This window comes from Mizuhopecten yessoensis, unplaced genomic scaffold (genome assembly GCF_002113885.1).
Source record: "Mizuhopecten yessoensis strain PY_sf001 unplaced genomic scaffold, ASM211388v2 scaffold9033, whole genome shotgun sequence".
NCBI classification, from domain to species: domain Eukaryota; kingdom Metazoa; phylum Mollusca; class Bivalvia; order Pectinida; family Pectinidae; genus Mizuhopecten; species Mizuhopecten yessoensis.
In genome coordinates, this window is record NW_018407845.1 from 776,419 (window position 1) to 802,166 (window position 25,748).

Below are 25,748 nucleotides of genomic sequence, written 5' to 3' on the forward strand. Positions count from 1 at the left end.
AGCCCTCAGCCCCCTGGGGGGTCAGCCCCACCATTTGTACAATTTTGAATCCCCACCACCTAGGGATGCTTCCAGTCAAATATGGTTGATATCTATCTCTTAGTTCCAGAGAAGAAGTCGCTTAAAGCAATATAGCTAAATAACCCTTTTTGGACCCGCCCCTCAGCCCCCACGGGGTCAGCCCCACCATTTGTACAATTTTGACTCCCTGCCTCCCATGAATGCTTTTGATTAAATATGATTGATATCCAGTGCATAGTTCTACAGAAGAAGTTGTTTGTAGCAACATAGTCAAAATGCCCCCTTTTGGCCCCGCCCCTCAGCCCCCTGGGGAGTCAGCCCAACCATTAGTACAATTTTGAATCCACAACACCTAGGGATACTTCCAGTTAAATATGGTTGATATCCATCTCTTAGTTCCAGAGAAGATGTCGCTTAAAGCAATATAGTTAAACTGCCCCCTTATTGCCCCGCCCCTCAGCCCCCTGGGGGGTCAGCCCCATCATTTGTACAATTTTGAATCCCCACCACCTAGGGATGCTTCCAGTCAAATTTAGTTAAATTCCAATAAGTGGTTAAGAAGAAGAAGTCGTTTAAAGTAATTGTTGACAGACGGACGACGGACGGACGACGGACGGACGACAGACGACGGATGACGGACGGACGGACAACGGACGCCACGGTATGGCATAAGCTCACCTTGGTCCTTTGGACCCGGTGAGCTAACAAATGTTGGTCCAAAATGTGATTTCCCTATATAAACTATAGTAAAGTTTACCCCCTCCCCAGGGGGAAACGTGAGACCCCAGGGTCATGAAATTCACAATTTTGGTAGAGCATTGTAAGACCCTTCCATCTATGAAGAGTGTTTGATTCTACCATATCTGGGTCTTGGGAAGAAGATTTTTGAAATTTTAGTCAATTTGACCCTTTTTGGCCCTGCCCCTCAGGCCCCTGGGGGCCAGGGACCAAACTGACAACTATTTTTGTTGACCTTTGGCCATGGAAGGTTTCTGCAAAATTTCATTGAAATCGGTTCAGGGGTTTTTGGAGAAGAACTTGAAAATGTAAATTGTTTACGGACGCACGACGACGGACAAAAGGCGATCGCAAAGTCTCAAGTGACCTAAAAACTTTACGTTGACGCCACCAGCGGAAAGTAACATGAAGTCGCAGTGAAGCCACTGGCAGAAAGTAACATAAAGTCGCAGTAACACCTAAGTCCTGGGACGCCTCCTCGACGTCCGTCGAAGGCGAGACAATAAACAATTCACATAAATCACATCCTTTCAATAGAAGAGATACAGGTACCAGGCATTATTCAATTAGGTGGAAGACTTTAGGATCAGAAGTGTGAACAACATTTTCAAACAAAGGGGCATACCTCCATAATAAGGGGAGGTAACATCAATTTATATTCTTGATTTGTATCCCTTGATTTAAGGGTTCTCTGTACCATGTGTTATTCAAATTGGTGCACTGGATGAGTAGTGCGAAAATTGTTTTAAAAATAGAGGCACAACTCCCATAAAATAGCTGAATAGAAATATCATTTATAGCTGATGCAGGGGCACAACTTAAAGGGTTTGTTGACTACATCAGCACAGTTTCATTAAATTCAGCTGAAAACTGAAGTTGTGCAGACAAGATTTGTGTTTGCTAACATTTGTAAAAGAAAGCACCACTCCCATAAAAATGGCCAGACCTCAGGTGCACAACTTCAGAGTGTGTTGATTAAATCAGTGTAGTTAAATGAAATTCAGCTTGAAACTGTAGCAGGAGTTTTGCGGACAAGATTATGTCTACAGACAGGTGGATGGATGGACAGATGGATAGATGGATGGATGAACAGACAACCTGATGCCAGTATACAACCCCCATCCACCTACCTATAACTACAAGTTATACCAGTCACTATTTGAGATAAGATTTTCCCGCATTACTAGAGTCGGGGTCTACTAATAGTAGTAGAAGTAATATCCGTTACTGTCTAAACCTACACTTTCAATCTAAGTGATCACAAAGAAGAAGATTTGTCAATAAGTACTTCTATCAAGTATATTATCATTTTCTAAGGAAACTGAACCTCTCTGATGTAGTAATTCAACAATCAAGGAGATAGAAGTGTGCTTAAACAAAGCTTTTGATGGAATGCTCGAAATTTGTCATTATTACAAGCATTGCAAATTCACTGGTGGAGTAATTCACGTTATAAAAGGTGTAACTTTAGGTATACTGTATTGACATTTTTCATTAAGTCATCCTTGCCTGGGGTATAATGAGAGAAAACACAAAATATAACATCTGAAATTATTTATACATTTGAAAAAAGTCCGTTTTTTTAATAACATTTTGAGATGTTCCCTATAGGAGTTAATGAACCCTATACGTACATAGAACAGTAATGTTTTATGGGTGGTAGGCTGCTGGTTAATGGCTAAGAAACCACGATACACTGCAAGGTTTAAAAAAAAAAAATGAAATCAAGCTAATTCAGTACCACAACATGTTGTGTCAGTCACCAGGAGGCACCAGATCAGTCTTAGCACCACCTACAGCACAATCATACCACTGTTAACATGGTAAAACTGTTATACAATCATACCACAGTTACCATGGTAAATCTGTTACACAATCATACCACAGTTACCATGGTAAAACTTACACAATCATACCACTGTTACCATGGTAAAACTGTTACACAATCATACCACAGTTACCATGGTAAAACTGTTACACAAATAATCATACCACAGTTCCCATGGTAAAACTGTTACACAGACAATCATACCACTGTTACCATGGTAAAACTGTTACACAAACAATCATACCACAGTTACCATGGTAAAACTGTTACACAATCATACCCCACAGTTACCATGGTAAAATTGTAACACAATCATACCACAGTTACCATAGTAAAACTGTTACACAAATAATCATACCACAGTTCCCATGGTAAAACTGTTACACAGACAATCATACCACTGTTACCATGGTAAAACTGTTACGCAAACAATCATACCACAGTTACCATGGTAAAATTGTTACACAAACAATCATACCAGGTACCATGGTAAAAATGTTACAAAAATAATCATACCACAGTTACCATGATAAAACTGTTATCCAATCATACCACTGTTACCATGGTAAAACTGTTACGCAAACAATCATACCACAGTTACCATGGTAAAATTGTTACACAAACAATCATACCAGTTACCATGGTAAAAATGTTACAAAAATAATCATACCACAGTTACCATGATAAAACTGTCATACAATCATACCACTGTTACCATGGTAAAACTTACACAATCATACCACTGTTACCATGGTAAAACTTACACAATCATACCACTGTTACCATGGTAAAACTGTTATACAATCATACCAGTGTTACCATGGTAAAACTGTTATACAATCATACCAGTGTTACCATGGTAAAACTGTTATACAATCATACCACTGTTACCATGGTAAAATTGTTACACAAACAATCATACCAGGTACCATGGTAAAAATGTTACAAAAATAATCATACCACAGTTACCATGATAAAACTGTTATACAATCATACCACTGTTACCATGGTAAAATTGTTACACAAACAATCATACCAGGTACCATGGTAAAAATGTTACAAAAATAATCATACCACAGTTACCATGATAAAACTGTTATACAATCATACCACTGTTACCATGGTAAAATTGTTACACAAACAATCATACCAGGTACCATGGTAAAAATGTTACAAAAATAATCATACCACAGTTACCATGATAAAACTGTTATACAATCATACCACTGTTACCATGGTAAAATTCTAACACAATCAATCATACCACAGTTACCATGGTAAAACTGTTACCCAAACAATCATACCACTGTTACCATGGTAAAATTGTTACACAAACAATCATACCAGGTACCATGGTAAAAATGTTACAAAAATAATCATACCACAGTTACCATGATAAAACTGTTATCCAATCATACCACTGTTACCATGGTAAAACTGTAACACAATCAATCATACCACTGTTACCATGGTAAAACTGTTTCACAAACAATCATACCACAGTTACCATGGTAAAACTGTTACAAAAGTAATCATACCACAGTTACCATGGTAAAACTGTTATACAATCATACCAGTGTTACCATGGTAAAACTGTTACACAAACAATCATACCACAGTTACCATGGTAAAACTGTTATACAATCATACCACTGTTACCATGGTAAAACTGTTATACAATCATACCACAGTTACCATGGTAAAACTGTTACACAAACAATCATACCACTGTTACCATGGTAAAACTGTAACACAATCAATCATACCACTGTTACCATGGTAAAACTGTTATACAATCATACCACAGTTACCATGGTAAAATTGTTACACAAACAATCATTCCAGTGTGGCCATAGAAAAACTGTGGCACAAGCAATCATACCACAGTTACCATGGTAAATGTGTTAAACAATCATACCACAGTTTCCATGGTAAAACTGTTATACAATCATACCAATGTTACCATGGTAAAACTGGTACACAAACAATCATACCTCAGTTTCCATGGTAAAACTGTTATACAATCATACCACTGTTCCCATGGTAAAACTGTTACAAAAACAATCATACCACTGTTCCCATGGTAAAACTGTTACAAAAGTAATCATACCACAGTAACAATGGTAAAACTGTTATACAAACATACCACAGTTACCATGGGAAAACTGTAACACAATCAATCATACAACTGTTACCATGGTAAAAATGTTACAAAAATAATCATACCACAGTTACAATGGTAAAACTGTTATACAATCATACCAGTGTTACCATGGTAAAACTGCTATACAATCATACCACTGTCACCATGGTAAAACTGTTATACAATCATCCCACAGTTACCATGGTAAAATTGTTACACAAACAATCATACCACTGTTACCATGGTAAAACTGTTACCCAGCAGGAAAATGAAATGTATTCCAAGTGAACTTTACAGCAGAAATAGACATAAAATCTTAAATGTGGCTGTTTTTCTTGAGTGAATTGAAATAGCATGACAGGTTTCACAATCTTAAGTTTCATCTTGTTTTTTTTTATCTTAGAATACAAGTCTTACTATTGATTTTTACTGCATTCAATCCTTTTCCCAGGGAGATATTAAACCTCAATGACAAGATCATGATGTCATCATTTGTATGTGGTAATGAAGACAAAGGTGTCTTGGGTTCTAATGTTGCTAGAAATTAATGTTTTGCAAGACATCAAATTAAGATAGATGCCACCAACCCATGTTTTTATAGCTAATCAAAACCAAATGCATAATAATCTTCTGAAATGTAATCATTTCACAGGGTGAATTCCTCTGATAAAAATAACTTAGTCTCCAGATAATCAAATGGGTGAAACCACAAACAGCATCTGTAGTAGTGGAGCAATGGATGAGACTGTTTCAGAAATGTTTGCTATGCTGCGTTATTGCTGAGGGAATCTGCATTAATAGATTGGGTCATGTGTGCTGGTTACTACATATCGGTGATGGCTTCCAGTAATGGTTATACAGGGATAGAGCTTGGAGCGTGTGATGGATTTAAAAGATGTAAGATATAATGACATGTCTGGTCGACTCAGCCCCCTGGCTTCTAACATTGTTGACAATATATATTATCTCTTTAGCTCTGTCCTATGACCATAAATCCCCTGCTGCCTTAGGCTGGATAGGAAATGCAAAAGTAGAAAGAAATAAATCAGTTGAAATTGTAATTAAATATTGATTTCCAATGGTTGCCATGCGACAGGGTTGTGAGCCTGGGCCACACCAGACCATGGTTGTTCCCTGCTGGAGCTGAGCTTGCTTTAGTGCTGCTATATATGGCCCTCTTCACACCAATAAAATTATCACCAACATCTGCCCAAAACTGTTTTTCTAACAATTTATAGAATGCTGTCTGCATGTCAACATATAATAGGCTAACTTGTTTTGACCATGACCTTCTTGCTCTTGCCAAGCTCATATTTCTTAGTGTATACCCTCTTTCACATGTCCTTTGCCAAATAGGTGTTAGCTTATTCCCTATGGGGGCTATGTTTTGCTAAAATAAAAGTCACCATTTAAGATTAGTCTTAGCAATCTGTCTGTCTTGATCGTATTTAATTTCAGTAACTTCCAAAGAACTTTAAAGGTCAGAATCGAAACTGCTTTATAATCCTTTTATTTAACTTAACTAATTTAATCATTGGGAAGGGCTATATACAGAGAGTAATTCTTTTGGTCATCATCTCGTCTCTGTTGACTTCTCTCAAGAATCCCCTTCTCAAGAGGCAGTGCCCAAAAAACATCTTAAATTTCCCAAGCACGGTAATAAAATCTGAACATATCGATTTGCAATTTGTGTCTAATCTGAGCAGTAGACCAAAGAGACCAAATTTTGCAACAAGTACACAGCAGCCAACCTACTGTTGAAGGCAGACAGAAATAGAACTACAGCTAGCAAAGCCAGTGACCCCAAAGCACATCTGCAGCCAAGCAATTGATTTTTGTGGTTGTCTCTAATTTGTACAGCTCTTAGCCATCTACCATCCATCTTTCAGCAGGCAGGAATCCAGAGCTGTTTCTGACAGACTTCAAAGTAAGCTAGTCCATAATGCAGCAATCACTAACAAGTATTAATCAGTTCTCACTCCAACGCCATATAATTATATTGATCCAAAAACTAAGCTCTCTCAACCAGTCGTTTTAAGCCAACAGACTATTTACATGAAAAGAGCATATTCCAACAGCAGATAATAGGTTTAACAATACAATATTCTTTATAGATTGCATATGATTTTGTGTTTATTACCAGGAATTCTTTTGATAATTATTGTGATGTGAGCTGGTGTAGCCATAATGAAGTTCTCTTATCAAAATTTAAGACTACTTACCAAACCTGGCCAGCTGATTGGCTGTTCAGAATTTTCGGGGTCAGCTCTCTCAGCCCAGACAACAGTGTGCTCTACGAGAAAAAGCTGGAAAATTTCATGAATGCGGACCCACTCTCGGCGCTGCCAGTGTCTGTCGTCAAACTCGACCAGAACCTGAAAAGGCAATTACAAAACGTTGAAGAACAATATTGTAACAAGTCTTCTATAATATCTGCATCCAAGTGGTCGATCAATACCACACAGAGATGGAAACAAATGATGGGAAACCACTAGGGATTCAGAGTGGGCGACAGCCTCAGCACTCAGACACTCACTCCGACTGGTCGTGCTGCGGTAAAGACCATACACAACACAACATACATCTACAACTAATACAGACCTCATTTTGTTGTAAAACAACTCACTATTAACCTCTTTTTACACGTTTTTATTACGACAGGTAAGGTTGTATGTCTGCAATACTCCACATACATCAGTACCAAAACATCTGTATACTTCTTTAACAAGAGGCCCTATTGGCCTGTATCAGTCATATGTTATTCAATGCTTTTGACAAACACATTTCACATCAAAGACCTCCAAATTGTGTCATAGTCAAATTAATTTGAACAAACATGATAACAAGCAACAGGCTTAATATTATTACTTTACACATTATTAATCAGAACAAATTTGGTAGTGTGTTATCTGAGCAGGCTATGGGCCGAATGTGTTACTTCTCTAAACCTTTAAAACCTTTTAGAAGTCATTGTTCAAGTTTTTCATACACTTGAGTCGACCCCAGAAAGTGGGTAAAGGTTGTTTGCTCCAACAAACTAAATCAGCACGCTACAGGTGAAATATTATTACTCTAGACCTCATTTAGTATTGAGTTAAACATTTTAACACATTTGACCCCATATAACTATAAGAATTGTTAAAAGTTACTAATTTCTTCAAAGAAAATTTCTAGTCCTTCATAACAGCAAGCTACATGCCAAATACCATAACCATAAGCCTCATTATTATTTAGCGAAATTATTTAAATATTTACACATGTTTAACACTTGTGACCTTGAAACTAGGTCAAGGTCAAATATTCCGAAGGAACAGGCCAAATATCATGACGATAGACCTGTTGGATATTCAGGAATAGCAAGAAATGTCAAATTAAAGGTGTCATTTGAGTTAAAACCAAAAGTAAACATCGTTCCATTTATAGATAACTGTATATCATAGGTATCATATTTTGTTACAACATAGAAATACACCAATCATTGCCAGGACTGGTACTATCTGTTAATATAAAGATATATAGCTAGCAAGTCTCCCATTGGAATGTCTAAACTGATATATATTGTAACCAAAATGACCCATGGTGCTTACTTTCACATGAAAACTAATAAGTAATGTTTGTTATCAGCATCCTTTCATGGGCAAGTGACAACGATTGCATCACTTGAATGCAGACACAACCTTGCGCCAAATTTTCAAAGAAATTATAAGAAATGCTTTGAATTATATATTCCAAATGAGTACCACATGAAGCTAAGTAATGGAAGGGCAGTGTAACAAGGAAACAAAGCCAATCTTTGCCATGGCTGCCAGCGGTTCCCTAGATCTACAGCAGCTCTCAAAGACAAAGAGCAGCAGGAGCACCAGAATCAGACTCCAGGAGAAGCGTGGGAAAATGTATCTTACTTTCACATGTTCCTCGTGGGGAATGAAGTTTTTGCACTTATCTTTTCACGTGTCATATTTCAGGGTTTATGGGTTATGTATGCAATCAAGTCATTTCAGTTGCTCAGGGAAAAAGATAGGGCCCGCGCCAGAGGCCAGAGTCTGCTGATGCTTGGGTTCTTACTGTACTCAAGTGGATCACAGAATGAACACGCCAAAACATCAAGAATCTCAGGGATGTGCCAAAGTAGCGGACAGCATGGAATTAATTTAAGTTCTTTTGATACTGCGATGATTGAAGCACTTACTGCTTCATCATAAATAGGCAATAGAACTGCTGTACAGGATTTCCCCTAATCCACCTAGATTGAATGTTGTAGAAGTCAGCAGTGAACAGAGGAACCTGACAGACTGGTACACAGTTCTAAATTTAGGTCGCCTGCAATACCATGTGCAATTACAGTGCGACTAATTTTAAACTCAAACTTTTTGCTAATCACTATGAAGATATGCACACGTTCATATTTTCACAAACATTGAATTTATATGTAATACAACAGTAAATGAAAAAGTGAAATTTCAGTATTGTGGATAGTTTTTAGTCAATATGTGAAAGATTCATGTGTCATGTACAGTTACTCGTTAAACAAACATTACTAGCATCGAAAAAAACGTACAACCAATAGATTCCAGACGTCCAATATATGACAAAATAATACAAAAAGAACACAAACCAACACAGGTAACACTTACATACTTTAATAGGCAACTCGTCGGGGAACTTTTCAGGTAGCTATAGCTGGCCATGTGGGAACACACCGTGTGTACATTTTGTTTATAATCTACGTAGCACCAATAAACGCAAAAGAAACATTCATAACACAAAGTACTACTAATCGACCACGATCGTGTATGGATGCGATGATAAGTGGAATGATGACGATGATGTAGGAAATAATGAAAGTAAATATACATGACGGAAAAAGAAAGAGAGGTGTGAATGGTTGTATTATATGTAATGTAACAAACAAAAAAGAAGTAATAATTGAGTGAAAGGTACATTATGTATGGCGAACGAAAACACTCCTATGTTGAGGGCAACTATTGTTCGGGGATTGAGCCGGGCCAAGGGCCCTTCAACCCTGGCAATCCCTATACCAACTATTGCTGAAGAAATTAAAAAAAAAAAAAAAAAAAAAATTTTTTTTTCTTGTATCATGGTTTTAAAAGTGAAACACCAACAACAAACTTCTACTTATAAGTACAGGAAGTGTTCATGTCAAGATGTTGGAAGAAAATCTTACAATATCTTAAACAGTTATATTTTTATTTACATTGGAATTAACTATGGTAGTACATTTTTATAGATAACAATGAAGTTAAAACATCAATCCTTCATGATCTCAAACAGCAACAAAACAGGTCTATTGTTACTATCAAGTCTGACACGCACACACATACACTTATCATTCAAATGGAAACTTGTATGACTGGACAAGAGCCTACTAAAATGTAGCTATTAAGCCATTAGTGTCCATTAAAGTGGTCATGTACAGTGTAGTCAGCGTGACTAATGCTTTTCATCATCAAGCTAGATGTTAACCTTCATCACACACCTGTTAACAGGTAGTTATATCACACATACATAGTTAACTGTGAACGGGAGTACCTATGGTATTTACATAGGAGGATGTACACAATGTAGCTCCACAAACAATTTCTTTGCCACAAAAACGCGAAGTAGTTCACATGTATTTACTATTAAGTGAGTCTACATGTAATTGTTTTGGCTCTGCTAGTACACAACTTCCAATCAATCTTATGATACAAGGGAAGCAACTCAAAATACTGACTGATACAAGTTAAACAAGGTGGTGTTGCTTATAAGTGTTACTTCCCTTACACCTAACCACAGCCAGTGTTTGTTTACATTCTGTCAGTTTTGCTGTTGAACTAGAACAAAATAATATTTATGGTTTAAATGAAACCTAACATCTTGCCAGGAAAAATCAGGAAATATATTACTTTTTCAACTAAACTCACTCATTCTGACTTAGAATCTATAATGACATTGAATAATTAATATCAATACTGAAGAGATATACTGTCAAATCATTAGAAACCTAGACAAGAATTTACTAAAGAAAAAAAACAGCATTGTTATCAACTGACATTGATTATGATTATATTCTGCCATATGTACGTAAAATGTGTTCATTTAGGGTTCCCTTTATACTTTAGAATGTCTTGCCCTACAATGAATGATGGCCTTTAACTTCAATTGGATTCCTGGCAGGTTTTATATACTTTAGAATGTCTTGCCCTACAATGAATGATGGCCTTTAACTTCAATTGGATTCCTGGCAGGTTTTAAAATGTTCCAGAAAATATTTTTCAGTAGAAATCTAGCAAAATTGACTTTAAGATTTATAATTAACAAAGTTAACAAAACAAAGTCAGAAGCTGAAAATTTATCATACCAGAAAAACAAACATTATAGTTTAGCTCAATACAGTCTTACTGAAGTCAGTGAAGCAGAAATAAAGGTGACAGTATATAATGCTTGATGACAGTGGGACTTATGGTGTCAGTGGAATGAAGCTAATGCTTAATTATAATTATTGAATGATTATATGTACTAGTTAACTCCAGAAGGACATCATTTTGGCCTGAAAAAACGTTTCTGTTCTATAAACAGGAAGTTGCATTGGCGAGACTAATAACATGACAACTCCGGACCCGACTTTCAGGAATTAAAGAAATTCAAAAGTAAATAATTTTAAATAGAAATAAAAAGAAACATAAATACATCCATCACTCTATTAAATAGTTAATCTATATTATAATAATTGCAAACAGGAAGAGAAAAAAACCTAAAATAATTCATGGAAAATTTCCAATATTTTGAAAAATCCGTTTACTGTCTGTACATGTATGTAAATGCATTTTACATGGGGCAAGTAGAAAATATTATTGGTCAAGCGGATTTCTAAGGTCTACTTGCCCGGGACAAAAGCTCTGAATTTATTTTTTACAGCCCTGTACTGCATTTTACTTCATACATCCTTTACAACCTTCCAAAATTCTTGACCTGGTGTAGGAATTGTTCCCTTTACTAATATTTCAAAACCCTACACCTGGTAGCTCAGTTAGTTAGAGAAACAGCACAACAATCCGAGTCCTGGTATAGCTTAATGTTTACACTCAGAACACTGTTGTTGGCTGTATTTTGTTAATGTTGTCTCATCTATAGCATAAAGTCCTGCAAAGTATGGTCTTCTTTTCAGCAAAGCTTTAGTGATGCCAGAAAAAACCGCTTTCCAAATCATTAACAGTTACAGTTTTTGGCAGTGGTACAGGGCTCTTTAATCAAGTTGTCTTCAGGAAAACAAAGTGTGAACTGGCAGATGCTCTCCTTACTAAAATATGTCCTGTCAATAATTTTGAAGGGCATATAAAAACCTACCTATCTTACCCTATTTTTTGTGGAATTATAAATTTAATTGATCTTTTTGTTGCAGATTCGGACCTTTGGTTGACCTGTCAGCTAGCTAGTGTGTGAATCCATGGAGGAAGTTTAATGGAGAAGACACTCTGACTAGTCACTACACAGGGAGGCCTTGTATCATAATACAAAACTTACACATTCATAAGTCACAAATGTTGTAGTAACCAGGTTTGGAGAGCAGATATCTCAGTGACCTTGACCTTTCCAGAGTTGGCAAGTATCCAGGATCTGCCAAGTATGATAGATACATAGACAAACTGTGTACAACATTATCACACAAATACATTACATTCCAAATATTAATGTCAGATTTAAAAAATAAATTTCTGTTTTATATGATATTTAAGAACACTGTTATTATCATATAATCTGACATAATAAAAATGTAAAGAATATTTAACTCATCCATCCCTGAAGACACATTTGAACTCTTCCAATTCAAAGGATGGAATAGTTCATTATGAAATTTCAGGGGTGAATGAGTTAACATAGTGGTTGTCACAAAAAAAGAAAATGAGTGACATTGGTTTGAAACTGTATAACAGATTTTACCTCTTGCTGTTTTAAATTATTTGTTTGGCTTCAAGGACAGATAATATTGAGAGAGATTAATAATGAGATGACTGATTTTTGTTTTAAAGTTTAGATCCCTAACATTGTGTCTTTAAACAGACTTCATGCATATGTCTCTAGGAAAGTATCTAAAGCAATCTCTACCCTAGTGTCTCTGGTGGATTTGTAAACACCTTTAAATGTCTGAACCAGTCTCTACCCTAGTGTCTCGGGGGGATTTGTAAACACCTTTAATTGTCTGAACCAGTCTCTCCCCTAGTGTCTCTGGTGGATTTGTAACCACCTTTAAATGTCTGACCCAGTCTCTACTCTAGTGTCTCGGGTGGGATTGTAAACACCTTTAAATGTCTGAACCAGTCTCTACTCTAGTGTATCAGGGTAAATTTTCCCATGGTATATGGAGATTTTATGAAACACACTTAAACATCTGAGGCAAATCTCCAAAACAGATACCCATAGAGCTGGATACCCAGGGTCTATATTAGATAGCAGAGGATGTGTGAAGCAGTTAATACCCTGGGTCTGTAAGACAGATACCAAAAGACTAAAAGGCATGAAGCAAAGTATGTATTTAACTAGGATCTATAGGAGATAATTAATCCATGGTGTGTAAAGCAGTCAAGACCTTTATCTCAACGACATATACCCTTATTATACCCTTGGGGTAGTATTTACCCTGGAACTCTAGGACAGATACCCATAGAACATGGGGTAGTATTTACCCTGAAGCTCTAGGACAGATACCCATAGAACATGGGGTAGTATTTACCCTAAAGCTCTAGGACAGATACCCATAATACATGGGGTAGTATTTACCCTAAAGCTCTAGGACAGATACCCATAGAACATTGGGTAGTATTTACCCTGAAGCTCTAGGACAGATACCCATAGAACATGGGGTAGTATTTACCCTGAAGCTCTAGGACAGATACCCAGAGAGCATGGGGTAGTATTTACCACGAAACTCTAGGACAGATACCCTGAGAGCATGGGGTAGTATTTACCATGGAACTCTAGGACAGATACCCATAGAGCATGGGGGAGTATTTACCCTGAAGCTCTAGGACAGATACCCAGAGAGCATGGGGTAGTATTTACCACGAAACTCTAGGACAGATACCCTGAGAGCATGGGGTAGTATTTACCATGGAACTCTAGGACAGATACCCTGAGAGCATGAGGTAGTATTTACTATGGAACTCTAGGACAGATACCCAGAGAGCATGGGGTAGTATTTACCATGGAACTCTAGGACAGATACCTATAGAACATGGGATAGTATTTACCATGGAACTCTAGAACAGATACCTATAGAACATGGGGTAGTATTTATCATGGAACTCTAGGACAGATACCCATAGAGCATGAGGTAGTATTTACTATTGGATCACCAGGACAGATACCCCAGGAGGTGTTTACCCTGGGTCTCTGTTACACAGCTAACCAAGGATGTGTCCCTAAATGTTTATAACCTGGGTCCCTTAAAGACAGATACCCTAAGAGCTGTAAACAAGATTTTATCCTTGGTCCCTAGGATAGATGCCCCTGGGGGTGGGTTTAATCTCATTCATTTTAAGACAGATACCCTCAGAGCTGTAAACAAGTGTTTACCCTTTGGTCCCTAAGATAGATGCCCCTGGGTGTGGGTTTAATCTCATTCATTTTAAGACAGATACCCTCAGAGCTGTAAACAAGTGTTTACCCTTTGGTCCCTAATTTAGATGCCCCTGGGTGTGGGTTTAATCTCATTCATTTTAAGACTGATACCCTTAGAGCTGTAAACAAGTGTTTACCCTTTGGTCCCTAAGATAGATGCCCCTGGGTGTGGGTTTAATCTCATTCATTTTAAGACTGATACCCTTAGAGCTGTAAACAAGTGTTTACCCTTTGGTCCCTAGGATAGATGCCCCTGGGTGTGGGTTTAATCTCATTCATTTTGAGACAGATACCCTCAGAGCTGTAAACAAGTTTTTATCCTTTGGTCCCTAGGATAGATGCCCTAAGACATGAAAAACAGTCATTCTATCTACTCTTGATCAGGTCTCCATGAATGTGAAGAAGACTTTTTCAACACTCATCCTCTTAAACAGATGTGGCCTTTGTTCTAGTCCTTGTGCAAACAAAGAGTATGACACCAGTAGTGATGACCAATCACTGGGTCAATGTTCCTGTGGTCACTGATCCTCAGGCCAGCAGCACCGACTAACCTATATACCAATGAACCTAGATTGATTCCTACTGTTACTGTCTCCTGTAGCATCCCATTGATCTGACATGCTGTAGCGTGGTCCTGATAGGTGATCAATGAACTGGAAACAACCTTATGCTCCCTAAAACACATTCCTTCTCATGCAACTGTCACTTCTGGTGCTATCACTGAAATAAGGACACATGATTTTCTGTTCAATACAAACCTAATTAGCCCAAGAGATAACCATTAATTACATATCCTTGAGATGTCCATTTTCAAATAAGGACAATGTGTTTACAGCTGTTTACAGCTGTTAACAACACTTAAGACTGTAGCCAAACAGTGATCCATCTTTGGAAACAAGACAAGTGATTTGTCCTGACTTAGTAACACCATTAGTACAAGGACTATGACACCTCCACTTCAGGCGTTCAGACACCTGCTGGAGACCACCCTTCATTGCTGATATAAACAACTCTACCTAGCTGTTACCAATTCACTTATGAAACAATATCTACATCACAATTCAACACCAAACATTTCTTGAAATCCATTTTGATGGTAAAATGATCTGTGTTCAATTTTGGAATAGAGTATACATGCTAAGTTGGCTTATTTCAGAAGCAGATTCCTGATTTTTCAACTGCATTTTCAACTTTTATAAGGATTCCAGTACCAGGATTGGAACCCTGGATTTCAGGTGTTATACTATCACTTACAGACTGAGCTTCAGGCGTTATACTATCACTAACAGACTAAGCTTTAGGCGTTATACTATCACTACCAGACTGTGCTTCAGGCATTATACTATCACTACCAGACTGTGCTTCAGGCATTATACTATCACTACCAGACTAAGCTTCAGGCATTATACTATCACTACCAGACTGTGCTTCAGGCGTTATACTATCACTAACAGACTAAGCTTCAGGCGTTATACTATCACTACCAGACTGAGCTTTAGGCGTTATACTATCACTAACAGACTGAGCTTTAGGCGTTATACTATCACTAACAGACTAAGCTTCAGGCGTTATACTATCACTAACAGACTAAGCTTTAGGCGTTATACTATCACTAACAGACTAAGCTTTAGGCGTTATACTATCACTAACAGACTGATCTTTAGGCGTTATACTATCACTAACAGACTAAGCTTCAGGCGTTATACTATCACTAACAGACTGAGCTTTAGGCGTTATACTATCACTAACAGACTAAGCTTCAGGCGTTATACTATCACTAACAGACTGATCTTTAGGCGTTATACTATCACTAACAGACTAAGCTTCAGGCGTTATACTATCACTAACAGACTGAGCTTTAGGCGTTATACTATCACTAACAGACTAAGCTTCAGGCGTTATACTATCACTAACAGACTGATCTTTAGGCGTTATACTATCACTAACAGACTAAGCTTCAGGCGTTATACTATCACTAACAGACTGAGCTTTAGGCGTTATACTATCACTAACAGACTAAGCTTCAGGCGTTATACTATCACTAACAGACTGATCTTTAGGCGTTATACTATCACTAACAGACTAAGCTTCAGGCGTTATACTATCACTAACAGACTGAGCTTTAGGCGTTATACTATCACTAACAGACTAAGCTTCAGGCGTTATACTATCACTAACAGACTGAGCTTTAGGCGTTATACTATCACTAACAGACTAAGCTTCAGGCGTTATACTATCACTAACAGACTGAGCTTTAGGCGTTATACTATCACTAACAGACTAAGCTTCAGGCGTTATACTATCACTAACAGACTGAGCTTTAGGCGTTATACTATCACTAACAGACTAAGCTTCAGGCGTTATACTATCACTAACAGACTGATCTTTAGGCGTTATACTATCACTAACAGACTAAGCTTCAGGCGTTATACTATCACTAACAGACTAAGCTTTAGGCGTTATACTATCACTAACAGACTGTGCTATCTGGTCAACGCAAGTATCCTTGCCAAACTTTTCTACAGTTATATCCAAAACAAAATAAAAGGGATGGCGCTGGTGTATATATGCGAAAAACCAGTGCAGTGGGAAATGGATCCTTAATTTTGCTTAAGTTCAATTGATTTAATGATTAGTACAGCTAAAACCATGCATTTTACACAATCACTTTGTTCGATACCCTATACCTTTAGGGTAATTGTAAATTTAGTAATTTTCAGACAATTTTAGATTTTCTAAATGGCTTCCCTCCCATAAAAATATTGTGAATCTAGGATCTAGATTAATTAGTTGGAATACATGAAATATGAAAATTTCAACATCATAAAAATAGGTTTATAACAAAAGTGAAACGAACTTCTACTAGGCATAATACAAAGTTATGGATCTGCTAACTTGATTTTTTTCAATAATCTGTTAGTTTTACATGGTTCAAACAAGTATGATGTAAATAATTGTTATATTACATAGTAAATTTCACTACTGATATGGTAGTGTATTACTCAGCCTTAATTAAACCCATAGCTGCCGCATCAACCGGAATGATGAGCAAGCAATATAATAGCTAAGCCAATCACACTAATGCAATATAGAGATCATGTATCTGCAGCAAAGCAATTTTCATTTAGTATTTAACTAATTCTACAAAGGGAGATTAACCAGTTTTATCTCCTTCTCATGTGGACAGGGTTAAAACTGTCAGAGTTAAATAATAAAAGGTGGTTTGGATTGAAATCTTGTAAAAGGCTCGAGTTCCCCAGTACCCTATATCAACATGTACAATCTGCTGTGTGCTGACATCCTCTCCAAACTGATATGATCAATATCAGCTCTCTCCTCTATCCCAACACAATGCAACAGTTCTGCTACATGTAACAACAAAAACCCTGGAGGAAGCTCCAAAGAAAAGGTCACAGATTCCATTCACAAAAGTGGGAGGCACAGATCAGATTTTAGCATTCCAGCTACATCATCTAAAAGCTTGAGAAATATTATCAATATTTATTGATTACCTAACATGGTTGTTGGAAAATATAGGGGCACTCTTTAAAATTGTAGAGCATAAAAGCCTGCTGCCAGCTGTAGTGTCTCGAGATAGCAACGTTTATGGGATGCTGGATAGAGTCTGTGGTGGAGACCTGATATAACAGGTTAAGTAGTACTGTGATCTTCAGGAAAACAGTATTAGAACATCCCCCCACAACTATACTATCACTGCTAGAGACTGTGGTGGAGACCTGATATAACAGGTTAAGTAGTACTGTGATCTTCAGGAAAACAGTATTACAACATCCCCCCACAACTAAACTATCACTGATAGAGTCTGTGGTGGAGACCTGATATAGCAGGTTAAGTAGTACAGGATCATCAGGAAAACAGTATCATCAACATCCCCCCACAACTATACTATCACTGATAGAGTCTGGGGTGGAGACCTGATATAACAGGTTAAGTAGCACAGGATCATCAGGAAAACAGTATTACAATATCCCCCCACAACTATACTATCACTGATAGAGTCTGGGGTGGAGACCTGATATAACAGGTTAAGTAGTACTGGATCATCAGGAAAACAGTATTACAACATCCCCACACAACTAGACTATCACTGATAGAGTCTGTGGTGGAGACCTGATATAACAGGTTAAGTAGTACTGTGATCTTCAGGAAAACAGTATTACAACATCCCCCCACAACTATACTATCACTGTTAGAGTCTGTGGTGGAGACCAGATGTAACAGGTTAAGAAGTACAGGATCATCAGGAAAACAGTATCATCAACATCCCCCCACAACTATACTATCAGTGATAGAGTCGGTGGTGGAAACCTGATGTAACAGGTTAAGTAGTACAGGATCATCAGGAAAACAGTATTACAACATCCCCCCACAACTATACTATCAGTGATAGAGTCGGCGGAGGAAACCTGATGTAACAGGTTAAGCAGTACAGGATCATCAGGAAAACAGGATTACAACATCCCCCCACAACTATACTATCACTGATAGAGTCTGTGGTGTAGACCTGATATAACAGGTTAAGAAGTACAGGATCATCAGATCAGATCATTATACTATACATGTGTACTGATAGATCTTAATACTGCAGGGTAAATCACAACCATACACCATTATACTATACATGTGTACTGATAGTCCTTAATACTGCAGAGTAAATCACAACCATGCACCATTGTACTATACATGTATACTGATAGATCTTTATACTGCAGGGTAAATCACAACCATGCACCATTGTACTATACATGTGTACTGATAGATCTTAATACTGCAGGGTAAATCACAACCATACACCATTGTACTATACATGTGTACTGATAGTCCTTAAAACTGCAGAGTAAATCATAACCATACACTATTGTACTAAACACGTGTACTGATAGTCCTTAAAACTGCAGAGTAAATCACAACCATACACCATTGTACTATACATGTGTACTGATAGTCCTTAATACTGCAGGGTAAATCACAACCATACACTATTGTACTACACATGTGTACCGATAGTCATTAATACTGCAGGGTAAATCACAACCATGCACCTTTGTATATACATGTGTACTGATAGATCTTAATACTGCAGGGTAAATCACAACCATACACCATTGTACTATATATGTGTACTGATAGTCCTTAATACTGCAGGGTAAATCACAACAATACACTATTGTACTATACATGTGTACCGATAGTCCTTAAAACTGCAGAGTAAATCATAACCATACAACATTATACTAAACATGTGTACTGATAGACCTTAATACTGCAGGGTAAATCACAACAAAACAACATTGTACTATACATGTATACTGATAGTCCTAAATACTGCAGGGTAAATCACAACCATACAACATTATACTATACATGTGTACTGATAGTCCTAAATATTGCAGAGTAAATCACAACCATACAATATTATACTATACATTTGTACTGATAGTCCTTAATACTGCAGAGTAAATTGCACCAATACAACATTTTACTATTTATAGTTTTTAATACTGCAGGATAAATCACAACAAAGTAGTGACCTAACAGTGTACACAAGAAATAAACCTGTTTGATGTTAGATCTCCTATAGCCACAATGTAAACATGGTTGACCTAAATAGATATCTAACTCCACATGGAGTTCTCTATCATCACATTGTAGAGACAGGAAATGTTTATGAGGTCCCAAGCTTTAGACCTATAAACTATAACCACTAGAGGGTTTACCCATGTTTACAGTACATTCTTTATACATATACTGGTGTCTACAAAGTTTATACCTAGATTTCCTGTATCAGACCTTGCTGATACACACAACAGTCGTGATACTCGTAGTAATTCTGGAACCAATACATTACACACAGACAACAGTGTTAACCCTGACGAAGAATCTGGTCCAAACATTGACATTATATAACAGCACAGGCAGTCCAAGTTCTATGTCATTAACCCGGACTAGCACAAACATTTCATTAAATTCGTTTCACCCTAGGGTATAATGTACCGTATTTTGTTGTTGTTTATATTTGATGTTTCAGTATCAAAATAATTGTGTAAAGGTTTGTATCATTTCTATATGTACGACAATTGTACTGACTTTATTAAGGAGAAAACAGCTTGAATTTTACCATACTTTTGTCTACACTTCAGATTATCATGAAATGCATATATCTATATCAATTACTTAGTCCACATAACCAGTAATCAGTAGGACCCATCTTAGTTCACCTGGGGCCTCCGCTGGGATAACAAAAATCTGTTGTTTTTCTCTTATTTCCTGTATTTATATTCCTATTTAAACATGTTAAAACTTAATGTCGTTATATATATATATGGCATGGTGTCAGGACCTTCTAGATCGACCTTCACCTTTATTTTGTTTTTTTATAAAAGCTGCCAGATGACAGTAACAAAGCTGGTGCCTACAACCTGTGACCATTGGACTGGGCAGACCACTGGTATGTATTATATGGCAATATATAACATACAAATGAAAGCATCTTTGGTTAACAGAATTTCACTCAATTTTATTTTCTGTTATATAATAAATTTACAAAGTTAACAGTTTCACGTCATGTTTCTTGGAATCTACTGAAATTGATAACTTGTTTCAGTTTCAATACATAATTTTACCTCAATATAGATTGAAGTTTACACTGTAGTCGATTACGTTAGTATATGTGTACCATACACAGGTATGTGTATCAATCCTGTTGCCCTAATTTAACCCCAGTTATATATAGGATTTGCTGACAGCTAATAATTAGGAATTATGTATATATACATATGCACACAATCCCCAGACACATGCAAATAATTATTGTGGGAACCAGCTGGGTTGTAGCTATGCTATAGTACACACCCATAATATAGCACATCTCATAACAGTGCAATACACTTAACACTACAATGTATGTGTAGGGCTTGTACAGGTAGGACAGTAAACACTCAGCTGGAACAGGGCATGTCAGGGTCTCCACTGTCAAACAGCAATGTACCAATAGCTTAATAAACAATACAGCACAGGGCATGTCAGGGTCTCCATTGTCAAACAGCAATGTACCAATAGCTTAATAAACAATACAACAAAGGCGATGTCAGGGTCTCCAGTATCAAACAGTAATGTACCAATAGCTTAATAAACAATACAACACAGGGGATGTCGGGGTCCCCAGTATCACACAGCAATGTACCCATAGCTTAATAAACAATACAACACAGGGCATGTCAGGGCCTCCACTGTCACACAGCAATGTACCAATAGCTTAATAAACAATACAACAAAGGGGATGTCAGGGTCTCCAGTATCAAACAGTAATGTACCAATAGGTTAATAAACAATACAGCACAGGGGATGTCAGGGTCCCCAGTGACAGTAAACACTCAGCTGGAACAGGGCATGTCAGGGCCTCCACTGTCAAACAGCAATGTACCAATAGCTTATAAAAAATACAGCACAGGGGATGTCAGGGTCCCAGTATCATACAGCAATGTACCAATAGCTTAATAACCAATACAGCACAGGGCATGTCAGAGTCCGCAGTATCACACAGCAATTGCAATGTACCAATAGCTTAATAAACAATACAGCACAGGGGATGTCAGGGTCCCCAGTGACAGTAAACACTCAGCTGGAACAGGGCATGTCAGGGCCTCCACTGTCAAACAGCAATGTACCAATAGCTTATAAAAAATACAGCACAGGGGATGTCAGGGTCCCAGTATCATACAGCAATGTACCAATAGCTTAATAACCAATACAGCACAGGGCATGTCAGAGTCCGCAGTATCATACAGCAATATGTAATAGCTTAATAAACAATACAGCGCAGGGCATGTCAGGGTCCCCAGTATCATACAGCAATACGTAATAGCTCAATAAACAATACAGCACAGGGCATGTCAGAGTCCGCAGTATCACACAGCAATTGCAATGTACCAATAGCTTAATAAACAATACCGCACAGGGCATGTCAGGGTCCCCAGTATCACACAGCAATGTACCAATAGCTTAATAAACAATACAGCACAGGGGATGTCAGGGTCTCCACTGTCAAACAGCAATGCACCAAAAGCTTAATAAACAATACAACACAGGGCATGTCAGGGTCCCCAGTATCAAACAGCAATGTACTAATAGCTTAATAAACAATATAACACAGGGGATGTCAGGGTCTCCAGTACTTAATAAACAATACCGCACAGGGCATGTCAGGCTCCCCAGTATCACACAGCAATGTACCAATAGGTTAATAAACAATACAGCACAGGGCATGTAAGGGTCCCCACTGTCAAACAGCAATGTACCAATATCTTATAAACAATACAGCACAGGGGATGTCAGGGTCCCCAGTATCAAGCAGCAATGTACCAATAGCTTAATAAACAAAACAGCACAGGGCATGTCAGGGTCCCCACTGCCAAACAGCAATGTACCAATAGCTTATAAACAATACAGCACAGGGGATGCCAGGGTCCCCAGTATCACACAGCAATGTACTGCTGTTTGACAGGGTCCCCACTGTCAAACAGCAATGTACCAACAGCTTAATAAACAATACAGCACAGGGGATGTCAGGGTCTCCACTGTCAAACAGCAATGCACCAAAAGCTTAATAAACAATACAACACAGGGCATGTCAGGGTCCCCAGTATCACACAGTAATGTACCAATAGCAATGTACCAATAGCTTAATAACCAATACAGCACAGGGCATGTCAGGGTCCCCTCTGTCAAACAGCAATGTACCAATAGCTTATAAACAATACAGCACAGGGGATGTCAGGGTCCCCAGTATCAAGCAGCAATGTACCAATAGCTTAATAAACAATAGCGCACAGGGCATGTCAGGGTCCCCAGTATCATACAGCAATACGTAATAGCTTAATAAACAATACAGTAAAAAATACAGCACAGGGGATGTCAGGGTCCCCACTGTCAAACAGTAATGTACCAATAGCTTAATAAACAATACAACACAGGGGATGACAGGGTCCCCAGTATCACACAGCAATGTACTGCTGTTTGACAGGGTCCCCACTGTCAAACAGCAATGTACCAATAGGTTAATAAACAATACCGCACAGGGCATGTCAGGCTCCCCAGTATCACACAGCAATGTACCAATAGGTTAATAAACAATACAACACAGGGGATGTCAGGGTCCCCAGTATCAAACACCAATGTACCAATAGCTTAATAAACAATACAACAAAGGGGATGTCAGGGTCTCCAGTATCAAACAGTAATGTACCAATAGGTTAATAAACAATACAGCACAGGGGATGTCAGAGTCTCCAGTATCAAACAGTAATGTACCAATAGGTTAATAAACAATACAGCACAGGGCATGTAAGGGTCCCCACTGTCAAACAGCAATGTACCAATAGGTTAATAAACAATACAGCACAGGGGATGTCAGAGTCTCCAGTATCAAACAGTAATGTACCAATAGGTTAATAAACAATACAACACAGGGGATGTCAGGGTCCCCAGTATCAAACAGCAATGTACCAATAGGTTAATAAACAATACAGCACAGGGGATGTCAGAGTCTCCAGTATCAAACAGTAATGTACCAATAGGTTAATAAACAATACAGCACAGGGCATGTCTGGGTCCCCAGTATCATACAGCAATACGTAATAGCTTAATAAGCAATACAGCACAGGGCATGTCAGGGTCCCCACTGCCAAACAGCAATGTACCAATAGCTTATAAACAATACAGCACAGGGGATGTCAGGGTCTCCACTGTCAAACAGCAATGTAGCTTAATAAACAATACAGCACAGGGGATGTCAGGGTCTCCACTGTCAAACAGCAATGTGCCAATAGCTTAATAAACAATACAGCACAGGGGATGTCAGAGTCTCCAGTATCAAACAGTAATGTACCAATAGGTTAATAAACAATACAGCACAGGGCATGTAAGGGTCCCCACTGTCAAACAGCAATGTACGAATAGCTTATAAACAATACAGCACAGGGTATGTCAGGGTCCCCAGTATCATACAGCAATACGTAATAGCTCAATAAACAATACAGCACAGGGCATGTCAGGGTCCCCACTGCCAAACAGCAATGTACCAATAGCTTATAAACAATACAGCACAGGGGATGTCAGGGTCCCCAGTATCACACAGTAATGTACCATTAGCTTACTAAACAATACAGCACAGGGCATGTCAGGGACCCCAGTATCACACAGTAATGTACCATTAGCTTACTAAACAATACAGCACAGGGCATGTCAGGGGCCCCAGTATCACACAGCAATGTACCAATAGGTTAATAAACAATACAGCACAGGGCATGTCAGAGTCCGCAGTATCATACAGCAATATGTAATAGCTTAATAAACGATACAGCACAGGGCATGTCAGGGTCCCCAGAATCACACAGTAATGTACCATTAGCTTAATAAACAATACAGCACAGGGCATGTCAGGGGCCCCAGTATCACACAGCAATGTACCAATAGGTTAATAAACAATACAGCACAGGGGATGTCAGGGTCCCCAGTATCACACAGTAATGTACCATTAGCTTACTAAACAATACAGCACAGGGCATGTCAGGGGCCCCAGTATCACACAGCAATGTACCAATAGGTTAATAAACAATACAGCACAGGGCATGTCAGGGACCCCAGTATCACACAGTAATGTACCATTAGCTTACTAAACAATACAGCACAGGGCATGTCAGGGGCCCCAGTATCACACAGCAATGTACCAATAGCTTCATAAACAATACAACACAGGGGATGTCAGGGTCCCCAGTATCACACAGTAATGTACCAATAGCTTAATAAACCAATGTACCAATAGCTTAATAAACAATACAACACAGGGCATGTCTGGGTCTCCACTGTCAAACAGCAATGTACCAATAGCTTATAAAAAATACAGCACAGGGGATGTCAGGGTCCCAGTATCATACAGCAATGTACCAATAGCTTAATAACCAATACAGCACAGGGCATGTCAGAGTCCGCAGTATCATACAGCAATATGTAATAGCTTAATAAACAATACAGCACAGGGCATGTCAGGGTCCCCAGTATCATACAGCAATACGTAATAGCTTAATAAACAATACAGCACAGGGCATGTCAGAGTCCGCAGTATCACACAGCAATTGCAATGTACCAATAGCTTAATAAACAATACCGCACAGGGCATGTCAGGGTCCCCAGTATCACACAGCAATGTACCAATAGGTTAATAAACAATACAGCACAGGGCATGTCAGGGTCCCCACTGTCAAACAGCAATGTACCAATAGCTTATAAACAATACAGCACAGGGGATGTCAGGGTCCCCAGTATCACACAGCAATGTACCAATAGCTTAATAAACAATACAACACAGGGCATGTCAGGGTC

At 38.2% G+C, this 25,748-nt stretch overlaps 1 protein-coding gene across 1 annotated transcript in view; it reads right to left on the minus strand.

Moving 5' to 3' along the window:
* The window catches only part of LOC110457157 (probable JmjC domain-containing histone demethylation protein 2C), a 201,331-nt gene that overhangs the window by 132,232 nt on the left and 43,351 nt on the right, over nt 1-25,748 (minus strand). The window contains exon 2 of the mRNA XM_021508271.1: nt 6,953-7,105. Coding sequence (XP_021363946.1) covers nt 6,953-7,105 — 153 coding nt within the window. The remainder of the gene's footprint in view (nt 1-6,952; nt 7,106-25,748) is intronic.